General features: G+C 41.9%; 1 protein-coding gene across 1 annotated transcript; it reads left to right on the top strand.

Annotated features, from left to right (window-relative positions):
- On the top strand, positions 1-26270 carry UGT8 (UDP glycosyltransferase 8). The gene is made up of 5 exons (XM_010156540.1): positions 1-824; positions 19349-19491; positions 22021-22097; positions 23528-23747; positions 25370-26270. Exons 1-5 carry the CDS (start codon positions 3-5, stop codon positions 25722-25724), a joined length of 1617 nt encoding a protein of 538 aa, XP_010154842.1. The 5' UTR covers positions 1-2; the 3' UTR covers positions 25725-26270.
- The last annotated feature ends 862 nt before the right edge of the window (positions 26271-27132 follow it).

Raw genomic sequence — 27132 nt, 5'->3', positions numbered from 1 at the left:
CTATGAAGCCGTACGCTCCAGCCTTCATTCTCCTGTGGAGTGCTGTTGGGATAGCAAGGGCTGCCAAAATCGTTGTGGTGCCGCCAATTATGTTTGAAAGCCATCTTTATATTTTCAAGACTCTGGCCTCAGCATTGCATGACCAAGGTCACCAGACAGTGTTTCTTCTCTCTGAGGGCAGAGAGATTCCTCCATCTAATCACTATAGACTTCAGCGCTACCCAGGGATCTTTAACAGCAGCACCTCGGATGATTTTCTCCAGTCCAAGATGAGGAGCATCTTCTCTGGCAGATTGACGGCCCTCGAACTGTTTGATATCCTGGACCACTATTCCAAGAACTGTGACATGATTGTTGGCAACCGAAACCTCATGCATGCCCTGAAACAGGAAAACTTTGACCTGCTCCTGGTAGACCCCAATGAGATGTGTGGATTTGTTATAGCTCATCTTCTAGGGGTTAAATACGCTGTCTTTTCCACTGGCCTCTGGTATCCAGCAGAAGTAGGGGCTCCAGCTCCCCTGTCTTACGTTCCAGAATTTAACTCGCTGCTCACAGATCACATGAACCTGTTTGAGAGGATTAAAAATACCATTGTTTATCTTATTTCAAGATTTGGAGTCAGTTTTTTGGTTCTGCCAAAATATGAAAGGATAATGCAGAAATACAAGGTTTTGCCAGAACGGTCCATGTATGACTTGGTTCATGGATCCAGTCTGTGGATGCTTTGTACTGATGTAGCACTGGAATTTCCAAGACCCACGCTACCCAATGTTGTTTATGTGGGAGGAATCCTTACCAAACCGGCCAGCCCTCTGCCAGAAGTAAGGTTTGCTGAGCTTTACAGTAAATTCTGTGGTGTCTGGTTAACCTCATGTTACAAGTGGCAGGTTTTTATGCCAAGAATTGCAAATTTCTAGTGCTTTTTGTTGCTGCTTAGTGAAAAACACCCCTGAAGTCACTGGAAGTGGCTTGGGGTGGTGGTGAGGGTAACTATCAGGCACAGACGCACCAAAATGAGTTGCAGGAAGTATTTTGCTTTTGAGTGAGGTGCTTAATGGTACAGTAGGGGAAAAAAGGGCACACGCTATCTTGGAAATTACATTTGTGGCTTCTAACCAAGCGTGGGTAAAAATGGGAAGAGGGGAGAACAGTTGAATACTGCTTATGCTTAAAGAAGCCTGCTGATAGGTTATAGTACTTAATTTCATGTTAGAGTTTTTGTGGAGAGTTCGCTTCCGTAGGTTGGATAAGTAAAAATATCTTTAAGCATATATAAGCATAAAGAAACAGTGTATAGGCCAAGAAACGGAGGTGATGTGAGTTGACGTAAATGGCACCACTGCTGTACTCTGGTATGAAGTTTTACGGAACACTTACTGGCCATCGGGTACGAAACTTCAGACTGAAATAGTGATAGTGACTGGATTGATTCCAGAAATCCTGGCTGCACAGATTAATAATTAAGTTTGATTACTTCAGTGTACCGTATGATCTTTGATATGTGATGACCAAGAATGTCTCTGCAACACAATGGTGAGTGCCAGGCTGAATGATTTCACAGAAAACCATGTCATTTACACTTCTATTTATGTATACTTAAACAAATAGAGCTTGAATTGGAGATGATTATTAATGGACACTTACAGCTGGGTGATAAACAGGTAGGTAGACATTCAATGCTCAACAATTCATTTCTAAAAATGCCTTGTTGAACCTTCGTTTTTTGCATGAAAACTGCCAGACCCTCTTATGTGCTTTAACCTGCAAATTGGTTGTGGATTTGGTTTTGTTTTTCAATTCTTTGCACTGTCAGTAGTGTCTTGACTTAGAGGTCCCTTTTTTCACCAGCCCAGAAAACATGAGGCAATTCTCAACTTTGGGCTGCAGGATGTGGAGTGCTATGCCAATCCCTCATCTTTTACTCTTCCCCTGCTCAATGTCAAATGTATTTGGGCTGCACGAGAGCAGGCACTTGGATTGTGTTCTGAATACGCTAGTGGTTACATCCTGACATATGCTATTGTCTGTTCTCCAAGGAATCATCAGAGCTGATCATAACAGTGCTGCTTCTAATTGGTTCTTTCTGTGTGTACATTAACGTGTCAGAAAATGTCAAGCTGCACAGATATCCTGAGAAAGCAGACTAAAGGTAGCTATGTGCTGTCTGAACAAAGTTCACCCCAGTTGTGTCCAGGAAAACCTTGCTGGCTGGATTGAGTTTCAACTCTTCATTTTCCAAACCAGTATTTCCTTGTTCTGTATGAAGAAAAATCTTTGTATGATAAATTTGGGCACTACACTGACAATGCCTACTTTCTCCTCTGTAGATTGGTCTTTTAGGGTCAAAAATTAGCTTTCCTCAAAAGCACATACTTTGCTATAAAATAGAGTTGGAAGAAAATTAAAGGAGGAATTTTTTTTTCAATGTTTTACTGTAGGGATGTGTGTGTATAGATGTAGATATATATTTGTACACACACATATTTATATCTATTTGGAGACTTTTGAGAATGTATTTTGTGTACTTTGTAATTTTCTCTAGGAACCACAGATGTTTACCTGTAACAGTATGTTTAGGATAGAAGAAGGTGGAACAGTAAGTAAAATGTTTACCAGACTGACAATGTCCTTGAAATAGACCTGTAGGGAGACTACATGCAGCCAAATACTTATTACAGTGTGGGGGGAAAAAAAAACCCTCGTAATTAGTTGTGAATTGAGACATCATCTACCTTATCTTAAGTTTTATCAGGCAGTTAATTCTTAATGTTTGAAGCTTGGGATTTGACTGAATGCAAGAGAGACAAAGTTAGTGCATTCATCTTTTATCATATGATTTGTCCTTGCCTAATATGTTAATGCATAATCCACTGTGGTATGTATTGTAGGTAAATCCTTGGCCAATCAGTTCGTTTTTATTGAGCAGTTAGATAAAATTCAGAACGATTGCTTTATTCTGGCAGATTAAAATTGGATAGCCAGTGCTGCAACTGTGTTTAGCTGTTGCTGCATCTCAAAGGCAGGAGCCTTTTCTAATTTATTTTCTGCAGCTTGTAGCCTGGTGCATTGAGATAGGCCAGAAGCAGAGCTGGTTCACGTTTCTGTGCTGGGCTAGAATTGGTGATGCTTCAGGAGCTGTCTTGTAAAGGAAAGAAAAGTTCCTGCCCAGGGATGAGCGTCAGAACAGAGGGGCATGCGGCTGGAGAGAACTAGCTTTAGCAGGCTAATAGAAGCTACTATTACAAGCCATTCAGTTCTCTTATGTTCTCCAAAACTGCTTATGAACAAACTAGTCCACTTTTCTGCTAGACAAGTATTCATTGTTGGTTTTGCAAGTCCAAAATACCTGCTTAACACAAAATAACTAGATTAAACTTAAAAATAATACCAAAACAAACAAGCCAAACAACAAAAACAAACAGTACAGAAAACCACAAAAAAACCCGAACAGAAAGAACTGCCCCAAACCAAGATGTGCTCTCAGAGCTGCTGCTCACGGCTGCAGTGAGAAGGCAGTGAGAGGCCCTACTGGCTCCAGTGGGAACCGGGCTTCAGCTTTTGCTGGGCTGCAGCACTGGTGTGCTTTGTGCTCCTCAGCACTGGCACTGCTGCCTGGTCGTTGAGGAGTTTGCCCTTTTTGAAGGGGGGTGTGAGAAAAAAAACCCGAAAAAGTGGATTGTTTAACCAAATCAGAATTCCTGCACGTAAGTGAAAAGCTCTAGTTTTTTCTAAAGAGTAATGTCTTAAAAAGAAAAGGTACAGAGTAATAATTAATCGAAGAGGAGACAAGGCCTTTTACAGTGTTATGTGATGGCTGTGTTTAATTCTAGGGGAAGCTCTGTTTTGTGGTTGCTCAGAGTGAGCACCTGTTTCTCTTAAACTTTATTTGAAGGAAAGGTAGAAAAGCACAGCTTTAAAGGTAGCACATGGTAGGGGGTGCTGACTGTCGTGTAACAGTGCGTGTGTGAGGGGAAACAAACCTGACTGGCTTTGCTCTGTCCCATCCACACTAATATTTTGGTTCAGGGAAGTGGGAGTCTTTTGTAAATCCCCCAGTCGTCCCCACTTACTGCATGCAGGTTCCCTTTGTACAGTACTTATGGTGTGGGTCGTATGTTTTGGAGGATGTTAAGCTGGAAGTTTTATTTCACCTCCAAACCAAATGCTTGCTGGTGCCTGACAGGAGACACTATGGTCTGTAGCAGCTTTTGGCCGTTAAGATGGCTTTAAGTGACGTGCTTTGGGAGGGGATGCTTGGATCAGGGACCACGGTAGATGTAGCCAAAGTCAAGCTGCTGGAGCGTGCAGAGCGGTTTCTGTTCCGGCTGTGCTGGCACGGTGCTCAGGCAGGGGCAGGCGGCAGTCCCTGCGGGGTCTGTATGTTAGCAGCACCTCTCGTACGTCACCCTTGAAGGGACCTGGCCTTACCGGGGCGTAGCCTTTCTGCCCTGCAAGGCCAGGAGCAGCAGCAGCCAGTCGTGCAGTCAGCTCGCGTGGCACGTTCTAGCTGCTGCTGAACTCCGTAGCAATAACGGCTGCAGCGCGCAGCACCCGGCTGTGGGACGCGAAATGAAAACCTGTCTTGGGGTTGCAGCCTTGGGGAGCCTTCGCTGGGCTCCGATCCTCCTTTTTTGCTCTCCTTGTAAGTCAGTGCCTGACGTTGGTCCGTGCTTGGCGCAGTGTCCCTCGGCGGGGCCGCAGTGATCAGCATGCCGAGGAGCGTGAGCCAAGAGCTGCTGAGGAGAGCAGCGGGGCCTTTGGAGGTCACCACTCGGCCTGGTGCCTTGCGGCATGGCTGGGAGCTTTCTCCTCAGGGTAGCAGGGTTAGTCCTGCCCTTTACAGAGAGGTAGTATGTCAGGCAGTGACTGAAGTTCCCAACGATGGCACATAACCTCCTGTGCTCTTGTGATCCCTGCCGCTGCAGAGGTTGAAGCTGAGCATACTTGGGTGGCTGTGTTTCATTGTGGTGGGACGGCTGATCCCGCAAGGCTCAGGGCAGGCAACAGACACCACACACTTAGGAGGAGGCTTCTGTGGTAGCTGGCGTGTTATTTTCTCTGGTTAAGGTACGCGGATTTAGAAGATTCTTGTTGAGTAAGTAGTATGTTCTGTAAAAAAAGGAGATGATCAGTGTGGTGGCACTGCAGCCGTTGAGTGAACAAAATCTTAAGTGCACGTGGGTGAGAGTCCAGGGTGTGCCTCCAAAAAGAGTGTATTTTGATTGCATGGAGGACACTGAAGCAGAATTAGCCTTTAAACATCCAGAGCTAGAGACAGACAGATTATCAAATCTCAAAGGTCATTGCTGACTTAAACTATTAAGTATGGTGTTACCTGGCAATATTTTCCAGACAACTGGCAGTGGCCATTAGGAACGTAAAAGGCTGCTCTGCCTCTTTCTTGCTGTGCTTCTCCTGGAGGGGTCTTGTGAAGCTGAATGAAACTGGCTTTTTAAAGTAACACACATTTTGAGAAACAATGGGGAAACCTCTGCTACAGCACTCGTATCTTGTGACTAGGTTGATATGTAGGTAGGCATTAATCAGCCTGATAAGAGATGTCCTTGAGTCAGGGTAGAAACCTGATGGCAGCCGCCTCGGGAAACACCCGGTCCCTGCTGAGGAGGGGACAGAGGGCACTGGAAATGAGCAGGCATCTTCGCTGCAAGAAAAGCGGCTGAACAGTGTTTCAAAAGGACTTGTTTCCATCAACTGGTTGATCATGTAGGAGTGTTTAGACATGGGTTTGATCCTGCAGTTTGGATACAGTTTTATTTGAGATAATCTCTGGTATTTACAGAACAGAAAAAATCACAAATGAAAATGATGTGTGCCCTGGAGTTTGCAAGTTGGGCTGCGTCTCTTTTCACATCTGCATGGTTTTTAGTTTCATAACTACCTCTGTGTAACACTATGCTTTGTGTCATTGCTGATCTTGAGGTGGTACTTTGCACTGAATGCCATTTCTCATTGGTAGGAAAAGAGAAACAGATGACAGTTTGTTGGGTTTTTTTTCTTCTGTACCTGAGTAAATTAAATTTATGCTATGAAGGAGGGTGTTCATATTTCAGAATTAAAGGCTGTCCTTTCAGCCATACCTGTCAACAAATAGTAATTACAGTAACTTACTTACTCCTCCCTGTACATCTCTTATCTAATCATGTTATTATATAGATCTAGATCTATGTAACAAATTGGTGGCTTTGAAATATCTTCACTAATTTTTTTTTTTTTCAGAGATGCTGACAGCTGTATGTTTACTAGGCACGTGTTAGCTGATTCTGGTATTTATCTTGAAAATTAGGTGGAAGAATAGAATTTTCATTCCTTAGAACCAATTTTTCTCCTTCATTCAAATTCAGGGACACAGTCTATATGCTCATACAGACTGGAGCAGTAGATATTTACGCATGGCATACCACTGTCATTTTATTATTTTTTAAGTCTGGGAGTAGTTCTTATAGAGCTCCCTCTGACAGTAAACTTCTGGTGATGTGAAGCAATTCTATAGCTCTTCTAAAATGCCTGTGACTGTCAGCTGGGGAGGCAGAAAATCTCTTAAGCATGATAGAGATTATGAGGCATGGTGTAAATTCTGAGCTGAACCTATATGATCATGTATTTTGACTCTGAAATATATTTTCACGTAAAGCTTCTCCCCTGTACCCCCCAGCAATTAATCTTTTGCCACACAAATAAGCACTGCCTGAGCTCTTCAGGTACTCCCTGTCTCAAAACTTTTGAAGTGTTTAGTCTCCAGTATGGCTACATCGATGAACTACGTCTATTCCTGCTATACTGCTGCATTTAAAATTCAGGAAGATCTATGACTTGGCATTTAGCTGTGTAGTGTAAGACGGACAGATAAGGGTGCAGGGCTGATTTCAGAAGTCAGTTAAGTATCTCCAGTAAAACTTGGTCAGGAAAGCAGGTCCTCCAAGTACATATGCCAAATGCAAGCTGCAGTCCAGTGATCTGATGAACAGACACCAAACCTATTCAGCAAGCCTGTGCTGTCCATCAAAAAGCAAGTTACTTGTTTTATGGATATGAGGTGGTTATTTCTTCAGCTCAAGTCATTGTGTGCATTGGGAATGGAAAATGCAAGGTTCAGACCTTGGATAGTGCACAGATTGAATTATGAAAGGTAAAAGCAAGAGAAGTTATTTTATTATTTCTTTATTTGCAAAAGGACAAACAGCTTAACATAAGCTACTATTATGAACAGGCTTTCTGGTTCTGAATAGTCTAATTATTCATTTTCGTATTGGAATGCACAAATCAACAAGATCTATTCACTTTGGTAATGTGCACTGCTTTAACTGTGTCACCTGTAAATTTTTAAGACTGACCTGTATGTTGGACACATAACGAGCTAGTGTTTTCCATGGTCTACTTCTCCAGCATACCATAGGATAACTTACAAAGTTATGTAGAGAAACAGAAAATAGTAACTCTAGTTCCATGTTTGTATAAATTGGGGAAAGTAGGACTTGTTCAGAGCTGACATTTAAGAGCAGCAAGCCTAATTATTATTATTGATTAAAAAAAACCCTCTTTAATCAAGCCTAATTCTCTTTTCAGATGTCCTAGTTGCTTAAAGATTATTTAAATTAAGTGGATAACTCGTGTTCAGCTAATATGCTTGGGCATTTATGTCTCCTGTGTCTGAGTAGTTTGGGCAGCACCAGTTGTTTGGGTGGTGTGGTGCCTGTGGCAGGGACTCCAGGAGAGGATGGTGGCTTCTGAGGAAGAATCAAATGTAGTGGGTGGGGAGGGGAAGGGATGGTCCCATGCCTGGCTTGCTGCCTTGTGTTAGTGGCTGAGGGCAGGTGGTATGTAACCTCTTCTGTGGTGTGGTTTCAAGCACCTCGTACCACGTATTTTGAAGAGTGCTGGGAAAATTAGTAATCTATCTTCAGCTTCTCTGCGTAAAAAGCATCATCTTCCAGGTAATGCCATGCTCATTAAAACCTTTCCTTCAAAGGAATCGTAGCTTCGGGGAGTCCGTTCATGTTTGGCTGAAACCTGGTGTACAGTAATTTTTCTTTTCAGTTCCCAGGTTCAGTGGGTTTACTTTACAGATGAATAAGATGGTGAGGCTTCGGAACAGACTGCCCAGAGGAGTTGTGGATGCCCCATCCCTGGAAGTGTTCAAGGCCAGCCTGGATGAGGCTTTGAGCAACCTGGTCTAGTGGAGGGTGTCCCTGCCCGTGTCAGGGGGCTTGGAACTAGATGATCTTTAAGGTCCCTTCCAACCCAAATGATTCTGTGACCTGAAGTAAATTCTTTCATATCCTGACTGAGTAATCCTGATAGTGAACGTGGTGGCCACAACAGCGTATTGAATAGAATTTAGTAACAGTGTTTTCCTAATGGTTGTGTGGTGTGTGTTTTTGTTTGGGTTTTTTGTTAGTTCTATTCAGAGCTTTTTAAAACAATAATGTAGCAATACACCTCTGTAGCTGAGTATTAACCCTCACCTGCTGTGTCTCTGCCAGCCATACCTCTTTTGCATCTCCCTGAGTTTTCCCAGGCTGTGCACAGCCTGCCTGGGAGATGCTGTGGGGCAGTGAGCTGTGCTGGTGGCTGATAACCCTGGTGTGGGGAGGTGGAGGCAGGATACCTGGCAGCTGCTGTACAGATTCATCCATCCTTGCAGCCCAGCCTGACAGGAGGACCCTGTAGGAGGTGAAAACGGGGAATTGCTCAGCGAGTGCCACTGTGGTGCTTGGTCTCTCTCTTCATGCTTTTTGCACATGGGAGGGGACAGACATGTAGATGGGCTGTCCCAAGAGTTTGAGTGTGATTCTGGTCACCCCAACCAAGCAGAGGCTTGGAAGAGGAGATCAGGGAGGTTTTACTGAAGGATGTGAGATCTTACCACTTAAACACAGGCTCAGAAGCCAGCTGATCTTAAGTTTCTTAAAGGAGGGGTGATGACTGATGGTCTGTTGATAATACATAAATATATGTGTATATTATCTCTGTGTATACACAGATTTATAAACATCAAAGAAAGAGAAAAGGGAGGGCGTAAGTTCCTGGGGGAAAGAAAAAGCTATTTCATCTGACGAGGAAATGAAGAACTTGCCATTATGAAATCCAAAGCTGCAGAACACAGGTGTCATACTGGAACAATGAAAGACAAAGTTTCCCACCTAAATCAGTTTATAATGTGGATTTATGGATGGGGAAATATGTCAGTATCTGTAATGTAGAGGTCTGGATTTAAAATTCAGCTTCTCTTCCATTTTATTCTTACTGTATTTGCTGCAGTGTAATTTGACCTAATGTTCTATAGGTGGGGTAAGTAAAAACAGTCTCCGGACTTAAAACTGTCTTTTCTTAACTGTTACGTATACAGCTTTTCTACTATACATGCAGCTACTGAAACTGTAGGAAGGTTGTCAAAACCTTGGTTTGTGTTTATATTTAATAATCATAAGCTCTTCTGTGTATGCTCACAAGTTATACAGTGGGGCTTCGTGCTTAGGGAAGTCAGTGCTTTTTGCTGTTTTTAACAGAATATTGCCTCTAGGGTATCGTCAACAAGGTTTTTCATTTGAATCTTGGATTTGAGGATACCTCTGATGCACCCGCTACTCTATGCGGCGATTTTAGTAACCTCTTGAAGGGCAAACTTCTTATTTTTGACTACCTTCCATTCATTTGAAAGGCAAGGCTGCTTTCCCAGGGTGCTTGCCAAAGGTCCGGTGAGTAATGGATTTTTGATGGAGAGCGTTGCATCAGGGAAGTACTTGCGTGGCAGTTTTCTGGTTGACCTCTAGTTTTAGGTAGACTATGTTCTCGGAGGCTTCACTGGATACGCCTGTAACTCTAGAGAGGGCAGAAAAGACAAAGGCTTGCAGTACTGTATTTCTTGCCTGTTTTTTTGAGTCTGAGTTCATTCCTCTTTAAAGTTAAAAGGACTTAAACATTCTGTTGGTATTGGATGTTAAATGGGAAAAGGCAGTAAAGGTCAGGGACAAGAAAATGCCGTATTTTGGACATCAAGAAGAATCATAAAGCTATAATGACTATTTGTTTCCCCTCAGTGCACTCTGATAAGCCAAATTTACAGTGCATGTATATATAACAAATATTTAGTGAGAGACATAAAGCAAAAAGGACTGGATTTCAACAGGGCTGAGTCTGTGTCTGATATTATTGAAGAAGCACTTTATCAACATCATTGTTAGATTAATATGTGACGACAGTGCACTTAGTAGTGCTTGGGGTCTTAACAGAAAACAGTTCAGATCTTAACGTTTCTTTCCAACTGAGGGTGGTGGCATGGCTTTGACCAGCAAGAAAATAGAAGAATTGAGTCTAATGCAGTAATGAGAGTATGCTTTTTCTTATTGTTTACAAAGTATTGCTTCTGGAATTATCTTACTCTATGCTACAAAATATGGGAAAGATAAGATGAATGTTAGCTGCATGGACTTTGTGTATGGTAGAGCCCGTTAACAGAATGAGATTTATCAGTGTCTTAATAGCATGTGGCACAGGTCAGCCAACATCAGTGTACCCAGGGAAGGCACAATACCAAGTTTGTGGAGACTTTACAAATGCCCTGCTTTTTCTCTTTTGTTTTCAGAAGCTTCCCTTAACTTGCAGTTAATCCAGAGGGAAATGGTGAGGTGTGGAAAGGTCTTGTCCCGGCTGGGAGCTGTGTGGCTGCTGTTAATTGAACTGACCGAGCCCGATGACATGAGACAAACCCTGATGAAATGGGACAAGCATGTTTGCTTCGTGGCCATTGCTTTTGAAAGGCAGGGATTTAGTTAGTGGCAAAACAACCTTCAGGGGGTGACATACTGCGGAGATGTTGGGCTGAGACAGCAGAAGGGAAGGTAGCTGGATGTGTTGAGTCAGGGAGGTGCGAGCCATCCTCACCTTGGTGCAGTCAGGTGTTCACTGTGGTGTCCCATATCCTTCACTCATTAGAGCAAATTACAGAATAACCCCTGTTTCTTTGTTTTAAAGTAATCTAAAAACTCAATGGCAAGTGAATACAAACCTCACTCTTTGCCTGAAGTGGTGGTGTTTCTCTGGGTTTGCTGTAGACTGACAGGTTATTTTGTAACTGTCAGATTACATGATAGGACCCTGTTTATTCAGTGATAGGAAAGGTCACATAATGACACCTATATAACATTTAACTGCCTATGCTGAAACATTTTCAAGGTTTGAAATGAGGTTAAAGATGTATTAATATGGCGTCGAAATATTTCACGTGAGAGAAATACTATTTAGAAGCTGCCAGAAAAGATAGGACAGTAAAAAATGGTCGGTGTACCTTTGTGTTTATCAGTGAGTATCTCCTTTCTAAAGATCACTTCATGTGGCTCCTTATTTATTTATTTTGAAATAGATCTGGTTTTGTCCACTCTAAGCAGCATTTTGTAGCAGAAGTTGCATAGTATGCCTGTGCCCTCCATTGAGGAAGGGTGGTTTGCAACCATATTCAAAGAACAGACACTTGTGCTATCACACATTTGAATCGAGCAGCTGAACAGGGAAAGCTTTGGATATTAAACCCGGTTATGTTTGTATTTGTGTACTTTGTTTATCTGCAACAAAGCTCAGTATTAGGCACCACTGGTTACTGCCAGCTGGGTCCTCACTCTATAGTCACAGCTGTGCATTTAGCATCTAAGCCTGCTAAGAATGGCTAATTAGAAAATCAAACGGAACAAAGCTCACACAGTAGGGTTGGCACAATAGCATTCCTGTCTGAGAATGGTAAAAAGATTTATTTCACTTTTTTTATTCCTCCCCTCGTGCCTATAGTACAGCATAGATCAATAGGTGCTTATTCTCCCTATGTGAGCACAGGGTGAACCGCCGTAAAGGACCAGCACATACTCAAAACCCTTCGCTCTTCAGTAACGCAGTGTCACGTAGAAGTCATTACTCTAGGCAACCGAACTTGGAAAAAGAGAGTAAGGTCATGGTGCCTGTTCCCGTGCAAAGCTTGGACTGCAATAAATACTACCCACGTTTAAAAAGAAGCAGCTTGCTTAGGCAGCCTACGAACAGTGTGTGTGACAAACCCCAGGCAGTGTTTTAAAACCAAGCATTGTAACTTCTGAGAGGGGTGAGATGGCCACAAGGCCAGTCTGCTACCACGTGAAAGCTCCCTGCCTAGGGAAGGAAGGGAATAGCAACTGCCTGTCTGCCTTTGCTTGATCCCTGCAAGTGCTGTATCTCTGTGACACCTGTAAGTGTGTTTAATTACCATTTACTAAAAGGGGTTTAAAAGTGCATTGGATGCGGAATATAGCCAAAAATGAGTCGGTACCTCCTCTGGGACTCTGTGTGCCAACATCAGTCAGTCAACATGAGTGAAACTAGAGATTTGAATGAACAGGTAGGGAGCCTCAAAAGAAGGTTTATCATTTCCATGGGAGTTGGAACTAGATAATCTTTAAAGTCCCTTCCAACCCAAACCGTTCTATGATTCTATGATTTCAGTCTCTCACTTCCCTACTATTTTACTCAAAGAATGTGCATTTGCACAGAAGTTAACAGGAAAACAGGCAGAGGCCTGACAGTGTTTGGCACAGCGTTGTAATTGGGGCTCCCTTAGGCATTTCATACCTTAGCATGTGTTGATTATGTGTGATTTTTTTTTTTTTAAATCACTTTAGTGAAAATGGTAATTAATGTATGTTTTGGATGATATTTTTTGGGACATATATAAAGCTATAATTATATGAAAACTAAATCTCAGTTAGAAAATACAGTTCACAATTCATTTCAGAAACCGAACGTGTGCTGCAGTAGACTTGACAGGTTTTCTGTCTTTAACGTGGGCTAACCTCACCTGGGGTTGTACTGTGCCTGGTGGCGAGATGGGGTGGGTGAGAGAGGTGTGGTGTGGCTAACTGTAGCTGCTTGCTTAGCCTTTTGGCTGAGATTCTCCACTGACTGTTGAGGTAGCCTGGAGAAAACAGCCTCCCTCACTCAAGTCATTTTTTTGAATACCTCTCCAATCCCAGACTGTTCAGCTATTCTTAAGTGTCCTAAAATATCTGGAAAATTCTGGTATGCACCTATGAATCCAGCTTAATACTTCATTAATGTCAGCTTGTTTTCAGTGTGAACTTGCAAAGAAGAATAATTACTTTTTTAATGCTTCTTCAACTATGAGTTATTTGAGTGTCTAAGTTTTTTTCAGAAATTCTGTTGAAAGTTTTTCTTTCAAGTTCATCAAGGTCTGAGGGTTACAGTTCTTTGAGGTTTGATTCCTGGTTTGGAATGGGAAAGCCAGGTGTCTCTTTCTAAGCTGCTGGTCAGTTTGTGAAGTTGCAGGGGTGCCTGAGCAAAGCAGCGTTGTCTGCTGGGTATGCTCACGCCTCAGGTAACTGAGGGGAGAGTTTTTCTTTCCGCACAACAAAAACTGAAAACACTTACGTTTGGGGAAAGTGATCAGGTGCTCTGTTGCAGCCACTGAAAGACAGCTTTTTAAAGAAGTGCTTGTCTTTTATGATGTATATGCGAAGTTTGAATTAACTGCAAAAGTCAAAGGTGTTTCCTTCTCACTTAGGTGCTCAGTTGAAGTTGGAAGAAAGTTTGAGGAAGGCTCACTAATGCAGCTTGTCGTGTAAGAACCACGCCCCCAGACCTTTACTGTACGTTTAGACCTCTACGGTTGTCACTTCAAATATTAAATAACTGTTCCTTACATTAAAAAAAAAAATCACACTGAATTTACAGCAAACCTGAACATCACTTAAACTGGGTAAAAGGAGGTGGCGTTCCTGCTGCAAGCGAGGAGCTGTAAAGTGCTGCCCGAACAGGGAACACCGCTTTTGATGAAGGCAGCTCTAATGACTCATCCTGATTCAGTGCGTTTTCGTACGGTGTGTAATTAGATCAGGAAGGCAGAATGTGCTGGAGGTCAAAAGTGTAAGTGGATTTAAGAAAAAGAGGTGAATTCATAGTGTATGAGCCTAGGTGTCTGTGAAACCTTTTAGTGTACAGTGTTGGAGTGGTGGTTTCATTGAGACTGCTGTGTGGGCTAGTATGGCCTTAAGGAATGGAAAAGTAGGAAGGTGACTGAAGGATATTGTGGGTAGATATGCTGGAATTGTAGGCTAACATAATTGTCCTGTGACATCAGTAAGTTCTCTTCCATGATTCAGGTTTTGTGAGAGTTGCTCAAAGCTTGTATCTTTCACTGCTAGTCCTGCATCTCAGTCACTGTGGTCCCCTTCCTAAAGTAAACATTAGGAGTGTACCTGTTTGAATTACGTGAGGTACATAGCCGTAGTAATAATGCTGCTCAAGTATCTGGTCTCTTTCATGTGCGGGGGCCATAGCCTGCTTTTTATCTACTGTTGAATGTCACTTCTGTACTTTGTATGTCACATAAAGAACAGGGAAGGGACAAGAAAATACTGAGCTTTTGTGGCATGGCCCAGCTAATTCTACCAGGACAAGGAGACAGTGTAAGTCTTATGTTCTTCATTTCCTCATTTTTACCCAACTCTTGCGTTTTTAGCCACGCTCAGTCATCCTATTTAATTAAGGCTGTGTTATGCCAGGAATTACACGGGTGTATGTGAGGAGGACCCTTGTCCGGACAAGTCTGTAGTTCATTTTCTGCAGCCCATGCATGGTACTGATCTCTAGAACCTCCCTGGGGAAGCAGATTGGATGGGGTCTGCAGATCAGAAGACAGGTGATCAATTCCTCCTCCTACCAGCACAATGTAAAGCTAAAGTAAAATTCGGACAAATTTCAGTGGGAGAAAAAAACCTTTCAGTTGACGTAAAAATGTCAAAATATGACAAGCTGAGTTGAAACTCTACTGGATCTTCTTGAGGTTGGCACAGGACAGTTTTGACCCTGACTCTGTGAGGAATAAAAATTGTATTCTTTCTAATTTAGCATCCTAAAGGAAACCCTGAGGACAACTTGAAGTTCATTTGCTTTTGATTTGGGTTGGGCAGGCATCATCCAGCTCTGGTCTGGAAGCCCATGGCAGCGGTGTAGGCTGTTGTCCTCTCTCGGCTAGGTCCCTGCCTGTTGCGCTTGTGTTAACTTGCACTGGACTGACTCAGAGCATGGCAAGCTTCACTTAACTTCTTTGTGTGCACCTGGCTGCAGGGAAAGCATGCCTGATTTCTGAAGTTAATGAAAATCTTTCCCTGCTAACTTCTGTTGCTTAGATCCCAGTTTGAGAGTTTGCGAGTGTGCATTTGTGGGTTGACACGCTTAGAAAGTGGTTCAGGAGAGGGAGCACTCAGATAATAAGCTTCTGTCTATATAAAATGAAGCAGTTTGTATCCTGTTGATTTTTATTTTTTTATATAATCCCATTTAATGTGGCAAACAAATTCCATCTTTTGAGCCTGATGGCAGGATCTTCTCTTGACTGTCAAGATTTTTGAGTTCCCCTTTGTGCATGTTATGTTCTGCTGAAGCAGTGGGATTACCTTCAAAGGGAAGGATTACAAAGGTTTGGCTATGAAATGAGCCATAGTAACACGAACCAGGTTCCTTTGCTATTGCACAACAATAAAATGCAAAAGCCTGTTTGTAGGGTGACTCTAATTCCATGGTACATAGTTGAGTTCCCCTCTTCCTCTCCCCCCCCCCTTTCCCCCCAATTCTTAGTCTTAATAGCTATTTGTTATTATACATGGGGGTTTTTGAATGTTATTTTAAAAATTCCATTATAAGGTGATATTTTATACCTCCTTAATTACATAATGATGTATAATTCTTACTACATGAATACCTGGGAGTTGTGAAGTCTCACAGGATTTCTAATTAAGCATAGAGGAGCAGGAGCCCTGGGAGATGTTCCTCAGCTGGAACAGACATTTCTAGCAGCACAAACTGTGTCTGACCAAGCATAAGTAGTCACAGGTAGGACTTCTTGATGGTGAATGAGAAAAATCTGAGCAGTAATGCCAGCTGTTTTTTGTCTTTATTAAAAAGCAGACGTGCCTCCAGCTGGACTTTGTGCCACTCATCACAACTGTTTGGGCCCTGCAGCTTAGTTAGCCAGTGTTCAGTCCCACCTCTGTCTGTGCAGCCGGTACCTCATCAGTTTGGCTGTGTGGCTGTGGTGGGAGCCAGTGCTGAGAGCTATAGGTCAAGGTTTAAGGAACATCCACTGCTCTCACGTCTTTCACTGAGCCAGTTTTCTCACTGTAGTAGGCACTCAGGTTTATCAAGCTGATTTTTCCCTCCATAAATCCATGCTGACTGCTCTATTCATGTTGTCATTAATACATTTGGAAATGATCTCCAGGGTTATTTGCTCCATCACCTTCCAGGGATCAAGTTGAAGCTGAGCAGCTCATTCCCTGGATCCTCCTTCATGAAAATGCAAGCAGCACTTGCTTACTCCCATGTCTTCTCCGCCCCTCAGCCCACCCTGCCTGGCCCCGAAGTCCGGAAGAATCTCTTCCAATTGCCCTGACCTTTGAAAGCTAATCGAGTGGCCTTGCAGTGACACTGGCCAGCTCAGCTCCCCATTGCCTGCTGGCACTTCTAGGCTCATCCTATCAGTTCCTGTATACTTTCATGTTCTTTTCATTTAAAAGTTGCTTAGCCCTATCCTCCACTGAGGGTAAGTCTTCCTTGCTCCACACTTTCCCTCTGGATGAGGACCTGGGATTGCTGAAGGCCAGCCTTACCAGTAGAGGCTGACATGAACAAACCATTAACTACCTTGGCCTTGACCATGTATTTTGTCCCATGTACCATTCAGCAGTGGTCCCATGCTTCCCCTGGCCTTCCTTTTTGCTGCTCAGGTACGTTGCCGCATGTCCCTTAGAGATTCAGCTGCAAAAAGGGCTTCAGCTTTCCAAACCTTATCTGTGCAAGCTCAGGCAATGCCTGTATATTCCCCCCAGGCTACGTGTCCCTGTTTCTACCTTGTGTATGCTTCCTTTTTACATCTGAGTCCTGCAAGGAGCCCTTTGTTCATCCTCCTGCCACCTTTGCTTGACATCCTGCTTATCAGCATGGACTGTGCTTGAGCTTGAAGGAGGTGATGCTTGAATATCAATCAGCTCTCCTGAACCCCTCTTCTCCCCAGGTCTGTATCTCACACAATTTTTTCCCAAGCAGTTGTATGAAGAGGCTAGAGTCTGTTCTCATGAAGTCCAGGAAGTGCTGCTGTTGTCTTCCTTGTCCTCTCAGCACCCAGGACTTTTCATAGTCCCTGTAGCTAAGGCTGCCCCTGACCTTTGTATTCCAGATGAGGTCTTCCTTGTTTGTATATATGAGGTCTGTCCAGCAGTGTCTCCCCTTGTTGGCTTCTTGAGCACTTGTACCATGGGGTTGTCATCAAGAAGGCTCTCCAGGAACCTCCAGGTTTCTGCCCCTCCAGCAGATACCAGGGTGGGTGAGCACCCAGTACAGACCAGAGCCTGTGAATGCTGGGCTTCTTCCAGTTGTCAGAAGATGACCACCTTGTAATAAATGACTTCAGCTCTCAGGATATAACTTGATTGAATGTCACAAATGGGCAGAGAGCTGTCTTTTACAGCATGGTCCTTGATTGCCTTTCAAAATGGTTTGTTCTCCAGCCCACAAAACGTTATTTTCTATTTAGCTTTAAACAACTGATTGGAAATAGTTCATAATGCAACTTGTTGAACCACTAAGTAAAAGGGACTATAATGTAGTTGCATCTGCAGTATGCCTTAGGTCCCTAAGTAAAATTCAAGGACAAAATTTAAATAAATCACAAAACCACTTTGAAAGTTTCATGTCAGAAGTTCAGCCCATAATAAATGATTCAGCTTCGAGGCAGGTCACAGACACTTCCCCTCTTCTCCCTTCTTCCCCCTCCCTCCACAGACTTAGAAAAATAATGGAAAAGAAAGTGTACTTGAAAAGGATGAAGAAAAAAAATGAAAAAGTGTGTATTCTAGGGAAAATGGAAATCCCTTTTTTACTGCATAGCAGTGACAAGTGCACAACCTCCACTATTATGTGTAGGTCTTCATTATGCCTGCTGGTTTTTGTGGGCGCTGTTGTGGTTTCGTGCTCAGATATGATTGCATAGAGTAGTGCTCTGCTGCTATTTATTTTAGCACAAGAGGTGCATTGTGAACAGAGCTCTTAATTTTCCTTTTACTCATTTCCTATTGCTGTACTGCTGTTGAGCAAGCTTACGCTTAAATTTGGTAAGACCAGAATTAAACCATATCTTGGGAAATTTAAGTTAGCCTTTGGCAGACTGACATACCTGTATGTCAGTGGTATAATATTTTTAGTTTCTACTGCCAACAGTTGCATTGGAAAAGTAGAATTTAAATCTGTATTTCCAAAAGCAAAGGCTACATTGAGGCTTTTTTCCCATCATTTCCGTCATCATGTGAAGGAATTACCTGTGGCTGGACCCAAGGCACCGGGGTGTTTAGTGCACTGAAACTGCTGTAAAAGCTGCTGCCTCTGAATGTGAATTTCACTGTGTGGTCATTGTTTTACCCCCAGGAGATCGATGTTGGTGCTGCTTTCGGAGTGTTTCCGGGCAGTGTGGTACTGCAGACCTCTTCCTTGTCTAAGTCGAGGCAGCCCTTGAATCAAGAGGGTAGCAAAAATTGTGTTGCAAGAGACTCCATTTCAGAGTAATTATGGAAGGAGGATGAGTGTAAGGATGCAAAGGGCTTTGGCCTTGGTCATGCTTGTGTATATTTAACGTAATACTGGTAACTTGCCCTGGAAGAGACGCACAATTAGGTATAAGATGAAGTATATAGATCTAAGAAAGAGGGATATCCACCCTGTGCTTGCCATACAGATGCAATATTCCTTGCTGCTTGAAATACTGGAGCAGTGGAAACTAAAGGTGTTTTTTGAAGCTCTGGCTTCTTTCAAGTTGTGTTTATTATTTTTATAGAAATGAAAGAAAACCAACCTTTTTGAAGTGCTCTCGCTTTCTTTAAGGCTAGAAATCACATAGCTGACTCCCAGACTTCGTTCATGTATTTCCTGTGTTGTACTTCCAGGCTGATACTACAAAATCTATTTTATGTTTTGCTGAGTTAAAATGTAATGTGTTAACATGTGAATGTCTGGCAAATGATCAGTTAAGAAAGGACAAATTGTCTGATGAAACAGGTTGTTAAGATGGAAGCTAAAACAAACCTGGAAGAACTTTGCTGTTCATAGCCTGTACTGTGGATTCTGAATCATCGAGTCACTGTACTCGGTAACTTCCAAGATAAATGTTTGACTTTTGAAACTTGGCTTGTGAAGCTACATGAGAACCAACAAATGTTCTTCGTAAGTAGTGTTTATTTAATCTGTTTCTGTGGTTTACCTATGCTTCTGCAGTGCTCAGTGTAAATTTTCACTTTAACAGGATCTCCAAACGTGGGTGAATGGTGCTAATGAAAATGGCTTTGTCCTCGTCTCATTTGGAGCTGGAGTGAAATACCTGTCAGAAGATATAGCAAATAAGCTAGCACGTGCTCTGGCGAGGCTGCCGCAGAGAGTTATTTGGAGGTAAGTGCAACGATGGAGGTACTCGGGGTGATGTGAAGCACGCTCATTTCCTATTGTGCCATCTTGATGTAGAGTTGCAGAAGCTGGAATTGAGACAGTCTGGGTGCCACAGAGGACCTGACTCTTTTGAAAGATGTTCGTTGTAGAAATGTTGCAGTCCCCTGGTAACAGGGAAGAGCAATAATTCTGTGGCAGAATAAGGCATAGGTTATACTCCTATGCTGAGCTGATATCCTGGAAGAATTGGGGATAGTGAAAAGAGTGTGAGGTTTTGACATTTGTGACATACTGTCATAATTTCTGATAAAGAAGCTACTCTAGGGAGCAAGGATGACATCCTGATGATTTAATCCTAGGTTTTCTTTCTTCCTTATCTTTTTTTTCCCCCTCTATTTTTTCAGCTCCTTCTTCTTTTAGCTGTAAATACAGACATTCATAAGTGCTCTTCTCACTTCTCTTTATCTGTGAGAAATTGGAGGAAGAAAAATCTGCAGGAGTAAAAGTCAGTAATAAGCTTTCTTGGCTCTAAAAACATCTTGAGTGGCTCTCTAAACTTACTGTAAAAAATCCAAGAACTGCTTAGTCAGCTCTGCTTCACATGGAATGTTGGTCTGGAATATAATTCAGAGGAGTTCATGTGAACCATCGGTTTCCAAATAATCAACGGGTTACAATTTGACTGCTGTTCTTGCTGCGCTTTTGGAATTGTATTAGCAGGCTATTTAGTGTCCCTTTGCCTGCCCTCTCTTAGGGACTGTTTTCTGTTTTGTGTAATTGAAATAGTGAACCCTACTAATGAACAGGGAAAATGGAAATTCTTCAGGCCATGGCACAGAACCTTTGGTAGTTGTAGTAAGGATCTCATCAGTTTTCTTTGGGGTAGAGCCACTATGTATTTATTTCTTATGAAGCCTGCAATGGTGCTTCACCTGTAATTAATTATTAGTCCCAGTTGATCTTACTGCTTTTCTTCTGTTTTATCCTTTTATTATGTTTTCCCTGGAATGTTTTTCTGTAGGAAGCATCCACTTTCTGTAGTAAATAAATGAATTTTAATTAATTTTTCTTGAGGATAGCTTTTTTTAATGCAAAAGCAACAATGTCATTTGAAGCCTTTTGCTAACATTTTCCTTGCTAGTGTTTCTTTACCAATGGGCTTTCGTAACATTTTTTTGTTGTGACTTTATCTGCAATCTGTTGTCTGCTGCATGTCTTTTTGGATAAAGGAAAGCACTCTGTTTCCATCATGATTTGTGGAATGAGAAGGTGTCTCTGGGACTAGGTATAAGACATGCTCTTTGAGAGAGCTGAGCAAGTGGCATTTAGTCACCACAGTGGGAATTTGAGATCCATAATTACCTAAATATGAAATTGAGTCCAACTTTACTTAGATTTTCTTTTGTTCTTCAGATCATGAAGCCCTGTGGTCTGTGTTGGATGCAGGTAGTTTTTACACAAGAAATCTCTGAAAATGAGAAAGGCAGTACTGCTTGGCAGTCTGATTCAGAAATCTTTGTAGTTCTTTATGCTTCTTATTATGGAGTGCTAGTTAGAGCAAAATCCAATAACACAGTTTATTTGCTTTCCTATAACAGTGTAAATAACAGGCTTTTTTCGACATACAGAATGTACAAGCCGGTTGTAAAGATGCATGGCTTGCTTAATTGGGAATATGTGGGTGATTCTTTATGAAGTTACGGTTCTAATGGTCTTTAACCAGAATATTTTTAAGTTGTTCGATGGAGCTGTCATAAAACAGCTCTATCCTGTTAGTCACTGGTAATTTTTTCCTCTCTTTTCTGTTTAGAATATATTTGACTTTCTGTATTGTGCTTTGAGCCTGTATTTTATGGGCTAAACTTTTCCAGTAACTTCAGGTGAGCAATATGTTGCCATTGAGTTTCAGGCAGTTGAGCAAGCAAGAAAAATACACTTGTCTCACAGTCTGATCACAGACTTTTCATCAATAGCCTCTTTCCTCATAAGATGAGCTGTGGGCCTTTCCCTTCCTGGTATTACTAACTCCTAAAATATGGCTGTGCTGCTGAGCCAGAGCTACAGGAAACTGGCCAACTGAAAGGTAACACTTTGTGTTGATGGTAGGGATTATTGTTTGTGTGCTGATGGGATGTTCTCCGTGGAGTTGTTTATCTAGTACAGGCTGGAGTTTTCATTAAAGCAATGAACTTGGAGCCATGGAGAGACTATAAAACCTCCTGCCAGTCACGGTGATAAGAGTTATATATGCTTTGAGACAGAACTACATTGCCATTATGTTAATAGAAAACATTGCATTTCGAGCCACATTGCAAAGAAATTGAAGGATGAAAACATCAAGTTGGGAGTTATTAGCTATTTACAGCATCTTGGTTGAACCTACTTTGTTTTCTAGCAGTAGTGAGTAACTGGTATTTCCATGTAACTGGACATCTGCTGGGGGCTTGTGGATCATTTAGTTGGATTCTCTGGTTTGAGTTTATCGATTCTGGAGGTTTTTAACTCAGCTTCAATTTGCTTTTATTGTTTTAGGTTTTCAGGAAACAAACCAAGGAATTTAGGCAACAATACCAAGCTTATAGAATGGCTACCACAAAACGACCTCCTTGGTGAGTATATGTTTTGATCATATATTGCTTATTCTCATTTGAGTTCAAGTTGCTCTTCAACAATTTTCTACTGAATAAAGCAGTCATAAATCTGGGATAATTTCTGTAATGGAAGTCATAGGACAAGAATATAGAATTTGGCAGAACTTCAGTGTGATGAAAGAAAACATCTTTCTGATCTTCATTACCTTTCGCTGGTACTAAATCTTTTTTTCTTTTCATTACGTTGATACTGTGCAGAAGAACATAGTTATTCCAAGACACCTTGGCCTAATAAATGGTAAAAATTTTTGACAAGTGTATTCTGTACCAATGGAACTATACAGTTTGATGGGAAAAACATTACTAAAGATAAGTAGGAAGTTTCTTGAATCCTCTATTTTAGGGAACTGATGACTAATTGTTAATTTCTCTGTCTGAAAAAGCATGGTATGGTGTTCACTGGTCTCTTAATGGAAAAGTCAAAGCTGAGCATAAAAAAATGTGTTCACATTGCATCAAAACAAGTCTTAAGGGTCTGTATATACCTCTGTGTATATACACTTATTTTTCTCCAAAGAAAGCTCTTGGGCATGTGTTGCAAGCTGATGATAACCTTTTTGGTTAATGAATTGTGGAGGTACTCTAGCTTCTCAGGTGCAGAGATGAAACTTGATTTTCTCCCATCTTTTGGTAAAAACTATGCTGGAGTTTACATATCTTATTCTTTTCCTTTCCTTCCCTGTTGAAGGGTAGCTGAATACATTGCGGATCCGAGGGGCCGCGGAATATTTATGGTTCTCTCTGGGATACCTGCATGTTTGTGTTCACAAAACCGCTCAGCGCTGTTGAATGCGTTAAGCATGTGTGTGCATGTTAGGTGGAGTATTTATCGTAATGTAGTGATTAGGCAAAATGACTTTTAAAGCAGGTAGATTAGTTTTGGTTACTAAATTGCTCTGAGGCAGTCTCATTTTTCCCTTACATAAGGTTGTTATCATTATTGTCTTGCTAGCCTGAAGTAAGGCATGTGAAGCTTTAGAGAGAATGTAACATCAGTTGTCCTGTCATTAAGTAGCTTGTATTTCATGTGAATAATGAGGAAAAATGCTCTCTCTCCCTGGCTCATTTGTACTGCTAAAGTGGTTGTAGTCACCACCTGCAGCTTCTCAGGAGTAAACAATGCATATTAATTACTGCATTAATAATTTTACACAATGTGTGTACATGAGAATTTTCTTTGGCCATTCCCTTCCTCTGGGTGTATAAGGAAATAGTGTATTGCACACAATGTCGCGAGGTGGGTTTAAGGAGAACGTCAGAACAATTTGTGTTAGTTTGTACCTTCCTGAACTGCAGCTGTAGAAGCATGGTGACAAATTTGTTGTGCCCAGCTGCTTCAATAACTTTGTTAAGGAGATGTAAATTTTTTTTGCCTCTTCTGTTTTCAGGTCACTCTAACATAAAGGCTTTTCTCAGTCACGGAGGTTTGAACAGCATTTTTGAAACCATGTACCATGGCGTCCCAGTGGTGGGGATTCCCCTTTTTGGAGACCATTATGATACCATGACTCGCGTGCAGGCCAAAGGCATGGGAATACTGTTGAACTGGAAGACTGTCACTGAGAGCGAATTGTATGAAGCCCTAGTGAAAGTGATTAATGATCCCAGGTATGAAATTGGGTCACTGCTTCTTGGTTTAAAGTTATTGTTACCAGTTAAATATGCATATACAGAATCTTTGTGCAAGGGGAAAGAAACACATGCTGGGATTTATTTGTGTAGAGTTGGGGTGGTTGTCTCATGTTACAGGATCACTCAACTGACCAGGTTTCTGTGTAGGTGCTAAGCTTGTTGCTTAGCGTACCAAAACTCAATTGTCTCCTTTGCTTTTTGCAACAGTTTCTATGTGAAGGGCAGGAAGCTTATAGAAACAAACCTGTCCTGGCTTATTCCTTGTTGCAGACCAAAGTCGTCTTGTGTGTCTTTGATTACTCCATGCTTAGCAGTTTGTCTGTTGTGCTGCCTAAGAGGCCTGGAGCAAAATACACCTATACAATTGTAGGGTGGCTAAAAATATGGAGGTGTTCAAAAAGAGTGACTCTTCTAAAGTCCCATGATTTGATTAAGAAATAAATAAATACATGTTTTCCTGTTCTGGCCGGTAATACATCTCAAGGTCAGGAAGGTAATTTCTGGTTGTTTGCAGTGACAATATTCTAACACTATTATGAATTTGAGGGCTCCAGTCTGTTTTTTTGTAGGTTTGTTTGGGTTTTGTTTGTTTGTTTGGGTTTTGTTACTCAGATGGAATAAGGTAAAGCCCGTGAACTGGGTTGCATAACTCTTTCTAATTCCAGCAAACAAACTTGCTGAGGGGTATTTCAATTTTCAGTTCATACATGAAGTGCAAGGACGGCCGCTTCACAAGGTGGTTCTGAACAGTTCTGTTTTAAACGTGTGTCACATTCAGACCCTCCCCAGATTAAAAATAATGACGTGCTAGCTGGTGGTCTGTTGTATCGGGCGAACCATAGTTTTGGAATACGGCGCCGACAATGCTTCTTGCTTCGGGAGAAACCTGTAAGGAGCGAGCGGAAGAGCCGCAGCCAAGGGGGATGTTGCAAGAGATCTCGATAGCATCAGTTGCATCACCTTTCCCTTGTGCAATTATCCTTAGTAGAAGGGCAAGTCCTGCATAACTAACCTGTTGACCCTGCCGCTGTGGTGAGAGAAGGAATTTGACGTGACCGGCTGCTGGGGATGGCCTGTTGAGAAAAACAAAGTTTTAGGCTGTACTCTGGACCCAAGCGGAAATAGTCTGTTGCACCATCAAAAGCGAGTTTCTAGCTGTGTTCCGCGTTTCTCTAGTAATTCAGTTGCCCAATAACATAAACGAGTGGTGTGTTAGACAGGGCATGTTGCCACTTCACAGTGGGAAGGGCAGATGTGCCTCGCTCCATAGGAATAAATTTGGATTAAGTAAGATTCTCTAGCAGCAGGTCAGCTTGGCTCTTCATTGCTTTGCTGGAGGGTGGATTTCTGCCTTTAGTCACACATGGGTCAGCTTTTCTAGTCGCTCTTCATCAATGAGCTGTAAGGACTGATTTAAAGACAGATTATCTGCTGTGTCTAGCTCTCTGTATGCTGCTGGTTGTGAGAGTCCTGCAGTAATATGCTGTTTGATCTGCAGAGGCTTAAGTATATTTTCATGTTTGCAGGCTTGTATTGCTCAGGACGCTGACGATGATTTTTCCTTTCTTCCCTTTCCTTTCTTTTTTCTTCCCCCGCAGCTACCGGCAGCGGGCCCAGAAGCTGTCCGAGATCCACAAAGACCAACCTGGCCATCCTGTTAACCGAACTGTGTACTGGATTAATTACATCCTCCGTCACAATGGAGCCCAACATCTACGTGCCGCTGTTTACAGCATCTCTTTCTATCAGTATTTCTTACTGGATATTGCCTTTGTTGTACTAGTGGGTGCTGCCTTACTTTATTATATTTTGGCCAGGATAACAAAGATGATCCGCATACATCTTGGGTCAAATGACGAACATAGCGCTGTTAATGGACATTACCAGAATGGGATACCAAATGGCAAGTATAGAAGAAATGGCCACATTAAGCATGAAAAAAAGGTGAAATGAGCCAACTGTCCCGTGTAAAGTAGTAATGAATCAGATCAGTAATCGAATTTTATTGCTGTAACTTAGTCTAACAACTACTTAAAACCTCAATAAGCAGTTCTAACACTCCCCTTCAGTATGTAATATGTGACAAAATTCTACGGAACTAAGAAAAGTCTTAAGGAAAACAAAAAAGGCAAGCACAACCTGAAATGGAAACTATTTTATTCTTGGTACTGATGCAGAGAGGCTATTTTGGCACTGAAGTTTGTAGAAGCCTTAATTACCTAAAGTTCTACAGTGACCGTATTTATGAATTTTCAGGTTTTAAAAGCTAAATGTGTGTCCCAAATGAGGAAAGGTTTCTTTTTATTTGCAGAGGTTTTTTCCTTTTTATTTTTTTATTATTTTAATATATCCATCTTTTAGCTGAGAGAATTTTAGTGCTAGCTCTGTTTCCTTTGTTGAAGGTTCAACATGTTATGTAAGAATGCTGTTTAAAAAAAAATTTTTCCCAGTCTTTGTGCAAGAAATAGCAAGTTGTGGACTGAATTTAAAAAAAAAAAAAGGAAATCCTAAAATGAGCACTGAAGAAAAATGGCAAAAATGTGTACTTCTACTGATAAGCTGCATGACTCTTCTGCTCACTTCCAGTACTTCAGAGAAAAGGGTCCTGAGCGAGTCTACAATATATCTTAATTTTTAATGTATACAAAATTTTATTTGTTGCCTTTCTCTGCATATATAATTTATGCCATGAAAATATTAGGAAGTTCTGTTTGAAATGTGGCTGTGTGGGAAGTAGTTTTGCATAATTAGGGAAAATAAATGAAACAACAAACAGAGAAAAGCTAGCCCTGTGCTTAATGCAGAAGTTTTTATAGTGGCCCAGACCTGTTCAGAATCAAATGGCTACGTAGGGTTTGTTTAAAAGAAAACCAACCAACAACAAAACAAACACACCACCACCCCCTCAAAGTTGAATGTCTTCCCTATTAATTCTCATTATTATTAAGTTCTTTCTAAATCACAACGTTGTAGATGTTCTTTCAATGGTTGTACCTGGAAAAATATTACCTTCTATTAGTCTGGGCCACGCAATCCATGTTTCACATAGTTGCCAATACAAACTCTCCGATGCGGGATGGGAGGCTGCTCTCTGTGTGGGTGACCAGCCTTCCTTCTGAGATCCGTTGGGATGCATGGGGTGAAGCCTGGCCACCCATGTGCAGAGGCAGTTGTCTCCCTCTTCCCCTGCTACAGCCCTTCCCTGCAACAATCTCAATCATTGTCGCCGGCACGGGATGCTGGCGGTGGTGTGCACCGGGGGCAGGGATGCGGGGCGCTGGGCATGAAATCATAACTGCCCTGTTGGCAACTATGAGTTTATTTCCATGTCACACTGTTTACTTGGAATTTGCACTACACA

Source organism: Eurypyga helias, unplaced genomic scaffold, assembly GCF_000690775.1.
Source record: "Eurypyga helias isolate BGI_N326 unplaced genomic scaffold, ASM69077v1 scaffold9308, whole genome shotgun sequence".
NCBI lineage: Eukaryota > Metazoa > Chordata > Aves > Eurypygiformes > Eurypygidae > Eurypyga > Eurypyga helias.
This window is presented reverse-complemented; position numbering and strand designations above follow the sequence as displayed.

Coding starts and splice junctions, on each gene's coding strand:
- UGT8 (XM_010156540.1), top strand. CDS start 3: ATGAAGCCGTACGCTCCAGCCTTCATTCTCCTGTGGAGTGCTGTTGGG. Junction 825..19,348: donor CGGCCAGCCCTCTGCCAGAA/GTAAGGTTTGCT, acceptor TCACTTTAACAG/GATCTCCAAACGTGGGTGAA. Junction 22,098..23,527: donor ACCACAAAACGACCTCCTTG/GTGAGTATATGT, acceptor TTCTGTTTTCAG/GTCACTCTAACATAAAGGCT.